The sequence below is a fragment of the Ptychodera flava genome, chromosome 20 (assembly GCF_041260155.1).
Source record: "Ptychodera flava strain L36383 chromosome 20, AS_Pfla_20210202, whole genome shotgun sequence".
Lineage (NCBI taxonomy): Eukaryota > Metazoa > Hemichordata > Enteropneusta > Ptychoderidae > Ptychodera > Ptychodera flava.
In genome coordinates, this window is record NC_091947.1 from 36,416,361 (window position 1) to 36,423,399 (window position 7,039).

Consider the following 7,039-nt stretch of genomic DNA (forward strand, 5'->3'; position numbering starts at 1 on the left):
AAGTCATTTTAATTTTTGGACTTTCCTTGGAAGAAACTCTTTAGATCAACCTTGTAGAGGCTTTGTGTTAAGTTTTCATGATGATTTTTGTGTTGTACATATAGTATCCTTCTTAAAGGAGACTGTCTGGGAAACTGAAGCGAGGTCATTTCGAAACAAACAGTATTCATCAAATGTATTGAAATTAATGTTCCACCTTGATTTCATGAACTACATCGAAACTCGTTGCACGAATTTTTATTCAGCAAACTGACTCTATTAGGCCTGGAATCTATGGTATGCGATGCTGCAGTCAGTTTCTAGGTGACTATATATCAAGCACCTTAATTCCTAGAAATTAAACAGAATTGCCATCAGCAATTATGTCGGTTGATCTATATAGTAAAGGAAACTCGAACGTTAGTTAATATTAAAACATACCTCGGATATAAATCGGGTCCATTTTCAGGGGAAGCTAGCAAGATGTGTAATCTTAGAAATACAGGTGCCGCCAACTTAGCTGTTCGTGCAAAAAGGTGTTCGTGCGAAGTTTTCAGCGGGCGGGCAAATTTCAAAACTAATCAGCGGGCGGGAGAAAAAATCTATATTTACTGTGGGCGGGGAAGAAATTTCACTATTTTCAGTGGGCGGGGAGAAAAATTTTTGACAGTGGGCACCGGAAGATACGTAGAGGGAGGGGAAAGCGGCGTGGTTGATAGAATTGAGGGAGATTTAGCGCCTTACTAAGAGGGAGCAATGTTCCAAGCTATACTGCCAGCTGCTCCGAAGGTTTGCGTTGATCAGGGTTACCTAGTAGGTATCTAGTTGGCAATGGGAAATTTCAGTAGTGGGGAGAGGCAGAGGGGAGCGTGAAAAGTTGTGGGGAGTGGGGAGCGGGCAGACTATAGATACTGGAGGGCAGCGGGCATCAAAATTCAGTGGGAGGGCATATTTTCTGTGTATGCCAGTGGGAGGGCAGTTACGAACAGCTCTACTTTCCCCTCCAAATTTTTGGTCAAGGTCAAAAATACGAAAAATCGGTATATCAGCCTTCAAAACATGTTTTGTGATGATTTTGCGAAATTCATGAAATTTACCAGTTGGCGGCACTTAGAAATAGAAGCAATATTAAAATTCATGTCACCATGGGTACCGAAAACCTTGAACAGTGTGCCTATACTAGTATCCCACCTGTGCAGCATTGGTGCACAAACAACCCCATCCCAACGATGGCTACGAAGTGATATTGAAAATGGGTCAGTAGAAATCAAGTAGAGCAAATTTCTAATTTCTAATTTCGATTTGCTGTTAACATGTTGCATAACTAGAAGTTTCGTCATTGAGGTACGAGCGTAAAGTTGGCATCATCCTCATCCTCAGCCTCAGCCTCAGGTGACCTTTCTAGCTGACACTGAAAATGATGCTACCCGGTGACGGATAAATGATAAAATTCGCACATAACTTAAAGGAACATTAGCTGTAACTGTTGACTAATTTTTCAATACTCTGTTTCAATGTATCAACTACAGAATTTTAATATAATCCGATCTTCATGACCAATTCCTGGTGTCTTGCTTGCCAACACAGCCTGTATATGTGAAATGACCATTGTTATTGTTGATAAATGTATTCTAGTCCGGACCTGAATACAAAATTTAAGCAATAACAATGCAGATTATACTCATATAGGGTATATTTATGAGCTAAATATTAGGAATTTCTAAATGGTTCAGGGATTCAAACCAGAAACTGCAGATGATACACAGAACAAACAAAATAAAAAAATGACCACAGTTACAGCTAATGGATCTTTAAGAAACAACAACTCCATCCTTTCTCAACTTTCTTTTGAATCGTAAAACTGGTTATCAGGTAATATTATATCGTTAGAATATCTCTTACAGACTAGTTTTTAGGAAATGTTCGTAATTTTCAGTCCATAGATCAGTGGATGTGATTGTTGGTATCCTCTCAACTCTTGCGTTAAGATTTTCCAAAAATCGGTGCAAAAAAGGTATACATGAAAAAACAATTTCAGCTACCATAGTAACTCGTTAGAAAAGAACTGGTGTACTTAGCTGAAGACCATGACAATAAACGGGTGCCTTTCACTGAAACTCCTTACTTTCGCTTTTTACCCCAAATACATATTTTACTTGAAAATATTTGAAGGAGTATGTTTGTTTACTTTTAATATGTAAGCTTATATTCAAATTTCTTTTGTACATTTGTAAAAACACTGCATTATATAATTATACATTATACAATAAATACAATAAACACGTGCTTTGCAGGCTGTGCGAGGGGGTTGGGTGGGTAGGAGAGCCCTGCCCCCTTGAATTGTCCGCACTGCCAATATGTAAAACTACTTAAGCTAGGCTCTAACACCAACCCCCCCCCCCCCTCGCAATTTCTTCAGACTACGGCCATACTTTGCATTGATATTGCAAATATATGCATGCCCATTGCTTGAAAAATAGGGCAATAAATGTAACATTAGGTTAACAAATATCCGTCTGGCAAGGCCATATGCTTTATTTTTTGCTTTCTATACATTCACATTGTTTGTCAAGACTAAGTATTGGCAGATCAAATCATCATTTATTCCGACTGCCCTAAATATTCCCATTACACATTCTCCAGCAATCGACACGGAGAAGAAATACGCCGCATTGTCTTGCCATCGAAATTATTAATTACTATTTCGTCAGTGGATTGTGCATGAGACAAAGCAGCACAAAGCCACACATTTCTAAGAAAACAAAGTTCTAATTCTCACAAAACGACATCGCAAGCTGACGGAAGAATGAAACGTTGTGCGGTAATTGATCGTGATATCCATCAAGTCAGCAACATTATTTCAAAACACATCGATGAAACCTCTGACAAGCAATGTAACCAGTAGACTGTGTAAACTGTACAATGCGATATCTTCTTTCTCGAGCACTCTTTCGCAAACGACCATGTATACGATATCTATGCCACTGTTTCATGTGACGACCTTGTTCGTCGATCACATCGCAGTTTCCTACGGGAAAGAAGCCATACTTATGTGTCAGAATTCAGCCAAATATTACAATGATTCGTCACTATGAGCTTTCATCACCAAAGGACGAACATATATGTTTCGACCGACATAATTCTGTAAGCAATAGGGTGCACGCTGTTGAATGTCCTTGTATGTAATAATCAATAACTCATACAACTGCATAGTCGCCGTCACATCGTGACGAGTACAGGCTATTGCTAAAGAGGTCTCTGTTCCGGTCTTCAATTTTATTTTGTATTACCTCAGAAGTCTGGACTTTTATTCTTCATCTTTGACCATGAGCAGAAAGTGTTTGAAAAATACATTTCATATAATTTTAGTTAACTTGAGTCATCCTCTCTTTGTGAGATGACTGTGCAACCATAGGCCCTCGACAAAATCCCGTTTTCTCGACTCTGTGCACAGAGACTTGGCTTGATTTCCCTTACGTTGACCGATAACATATTAATTGACAAAAATCAAACCAATTTGTCTCTGACTGGAAAGGCCATAGACACCAAAGCACTGAGAGCAAACACAACAACAACAACAACAACAACAACAACAATAACTACGATTAAAGTGAATAATACGTAAATAACTCCAAGACTATTACTCAGAGGGTTTGTCCACAAATGTCACAACAGCACCTCATATGACCGCAAAACTTACTTCATCTTGGAAAATAACAAGTCATTCCTCAGTTCCCATATCATTAGCAATACATAAAGTTAACTTACCCTTGGCTTGATAGGTCGATAACAGTTAGAACAACTCCAAAAGCAATGATTGCACCGATGAAGATAGTCAAAGATTCTTCTTCTGTCACTTCACGTCGGGAAGAGTCTTTATGTTTAATACCTGTCGACAAAATGACCGCAACTGTATAATGGTTGTATCCATTGTTAAGTAGTTTAGTTGCGCGCCGTATCAAATAGACGAATGTCACGCAGTCTGCTTTGTCAAACATATTACTATGGTGTTCTACAGTCAGCGGTTTCTAAAATCGATTTCACTGAATATTCTACAGTCAGCGGTTCCCACCATCGATTTGACTAAATACTCTGCAAATAGAAACATCTCACCACTCAAGAAATAACCAACATTACGGTTACATTGCTGTCCTCGTCACCGTCATTGGTGTGATTTCCCTTTTTTCTACTCATATGAGTTTCCAAAAGCACTATCATCTCAGCTACTGATTGTTACCATGATAGTGGTAGAAGTTTCGATATTCAGATGATATTTAGCATTATAGTTACAGTTTCTTTTCCAGGTTACCTGTTGAGTATGCAACTTCTGTTTCTGATTCTGTAGTGCTTCTTTGCGTCGCCATGGGTGGTGTTGACTCTTCCAAACCTACGGTAGAGTTAAAAAATACAGCCTGCTCCTCCATTGTTTGCCCCGCAGAAACACTTAGTGTAGAATCTGTCAATTCTGGACTGAAATTCTGAGATCGTGGTCCAGAAGTTGTGTCTGCCTGCATTGGAACGGTTACAAGTTGGCTTGTTGTTGACATCTCTGTGAAGGAAGACGGCAATTTGAATATGTCATCAGATTTGAAATGTCTAAAGCCAGAAAAAAGCAAATCAGAGTAGCCAAAAACAGACATTTTGTAACTTGAGAAACTATCCGAGTCGAAGATATACTGCTGTGTACCTGTGTCGGAAAATGACACAAGTGAAACAAACTAATTAGGGACATAAGCTGTAACTTGTGGCAAGTTTTTCAGTATTCTGCTTCTGTATATCAACTACTGTGTGTGGCCCTAATCCGTTTGCCATGCTGAAATTTCGAGTATTGTTTTTGTCAACACAGCTTGTATGTGTGTAGTGATCATTGTTTATTGTTTACAAATGAATTCTAGTCCGGACTTGAATACAATTTTCAACAATAACAATTTAGATTATACTCATATAAGTTGTCTTGGTATGCTAAATACTTCGCATTAAATTACAGTTTAATGGTTTAATGCAGAAAGTGTAGGGAAACCACAAAATAAAAGTTTTGAAAAAATAGCCAAAAGATACAACTTATAAAGCTTTAAATTGCTATTCATTTGGAAAGAACCAGCATCATTGAAAGAACAAACTTCTATACAAGTTGGAAAGTAAGAGTCTCAGAATATAAATGTGTATGTTGTAGCAGTTACGTTGGTGTTGTCATGTGCTCTCTGTAAAGACACAATTGTAAAGTTACGGTATCAATCTGGAGGTACAGCCCGAAGGTGTGTGTGTAACTCCATCAACAACTTACCATCGACACACTCCGGGAACTGGACATCTGTATAAACGACTTCGTTGGGTACTACGTTGTTTTGAGGAAATGAAATGTCCACGGCGAAGTCAGGTCCTTCAGACGGTGTAATGACGATTGTAAATGGTAGGAGAGCGTCTATAGAGGGTGTAATCGGATACTCTGAGCTGAAATGACCTCCTGGCATCCTTGTCAACTGCAGTGTCTCTGAATTAGTTCCGTTTATTACCTCAACGCTTGTCACTGGGTAGCGATTATTATAAACATACAGGCCAAAGTCGAACCGGTCTGTAAACTTAGAAAATTATGAAACATATATCTCATTCTCACTACATATTTAACTCTTTGAAGATGTTTTACCAGAATATGTCTATCATAAGGGAGTGTTCAGAATTTACTTCCAGGTGGGGTCCTAGGGATTTTCTATTTTCCTAGTGATTTTTTCCATGCCCCCCTGGTAAATTATAAATTATATATACATGCATGCTTACACACCGTGACATATAAAGTCTGACAAGTTTCATTTAAATGACAATATTCCTAGTATGTTTTCTGACCTTTCTACATTGTCTAATTCTATGCAATGGCTAATTTTGTTCAGCCCCTGTATAGTCTTCTACCTTATGCCAAGAAAAATCGCTACTTGCATCAAACCTAGAATAATTTATCTCATTGCAAGACAAAACCAGTCATTTTATACTTTCATTCTGGGGTACCATGCAAATTCTCACTAATACTTAACCTTGCAATTGGTGTAAATAAACATGACTACAGCGTAATTTTCCTCACTGATACATACGATACACACAAAGACAGACACAGAATTCAGTTAGAAATTGTCGGAGCACATAATTGGCAAAGTGATATCTATCTTAACTCTATCTTAAGTTACATGGTACACAATTTGCAGGTAGGACTCTCTAGATATTTATGGAAAGTGAGATGTTACATGCACGAGTCCAGCATACATTGTCATCTGATGATGCTGAATAACTTGCAGACTCACGGTGAAAATTGGGGAAAGCCAACTAATGTTTTTTTTCTCTTTTTTTTTCAAATTTGGTTGCCATAAAACGAAGTGGCTGCCACTGAAAGCAACCATCCTTAGAAATATTTCAGAACATTAGTTGAACAGAACACCTTATCCATAACATTAATTCACATAATGTATACGTTATATTTCTGCTAGTTCCATTCACGATTCAATGTTCGTAAATGCAGGTAACCCTGGATACGCCAAAGTTCACATCTAGTCAACAGTACATTTTTTTCAAAATTGACAGAGCATGCATATTTCACATTTTTACAAACTTTTAAAAAGACATGATGCACATGTTTTCAGTTAACAGGAAACAAAAAACGTTAATTTTTTTAGGCCTTTTCTGCCAGCCGTCACTGAGAATTCCTTGATCACACAAATCAGAACGAATGGGATACTAAATTATTAGTATCATTACACAATTGTCTACCCGCAATCTCCTTGATTCATACACACTGAGATCACTTCTTGAACTACAGAAAATTTCTTGTTTACACAGGATGCTAAGGTCAATATTTGAACAATCTGGCACCATAGTATTGATGCACTTGATCTTCTGGATGCACATACAGAATTATTGGAAAATCAACCCTTTTCCACGGAGGAGCTGGTAAATTTGTAAATTTTTCACCAGACATTTTTGACAGTCAAGCATAATTTCATAGATCAGGACGTCTAAGCAAATATTTGATGTGGTTTTTTTTTCTTAGCCGCCCCAAAAAGATTGTGCTTTTTTT

The 7,039-nt window shown here is 37.9% G+C and overlaps 1 protein-coding gene across 1 annotated transcript; it reads right to left on the bottom strand.

The window, feature by feature from the left end:
- Nucleotides 1–2,491: 2,491 nt before the first annotated feature.
- LOC139119666 (uncharacterized) lies at nucleotides 2,492–5,552 on the bottom strand. Its single transcript, XM_070683492.1, has 4 exons — nucleotides 5,264–5,552; nucleotides 4,289–4,528; nucleotides 3,748–3,868; nucleotides 2,492–3,007 (listed from the first exon to the last, which is right to left on the bottom strand). Exons 1-4 carry the CDS (start codon nucleotides 5,448–5,450, stop codon nucleotides 2,956–2,958), a joined length of 600 nt encoding a protein of 199 aa, XP_070539593.1. The 5' UTR covers nucleotides 5,451–5,552; the 3' UTR covers nucleotides 2,492–2,955.
- Between the last annotated feature and the right edge of the window lie 1,487 nt (nucleotides 5,553–7,039).

What these genes read in the sequence shown, in the direction of transcription:
- LOC139119666 (XM_070683492.1), bottom strand. Translation starts at nt 5,450, where the DNA reads ATGCCAGGAGGTCATTTCAGCTCAGAGTATCCGATTACACCCTCTATA. An exon ending in GTTCCCGGAGTGTGTCGATG is followed by an intron (nt 4,529 to 5,263) that starts GTAAGTTGTTGA and finishes CTTCCTTCACAG; the next exon opens with AGATGTCAACAACAAGCCAA. An exon ending in ATCGACCTATCAAGCCAAGG is followed by an intron (nt 3,008 to 3,747) that starts GTAAGTTAACTT and finishes TCTTTCCCGTAG; the next exon opens with GAAACTGCGATGTGATCGAC.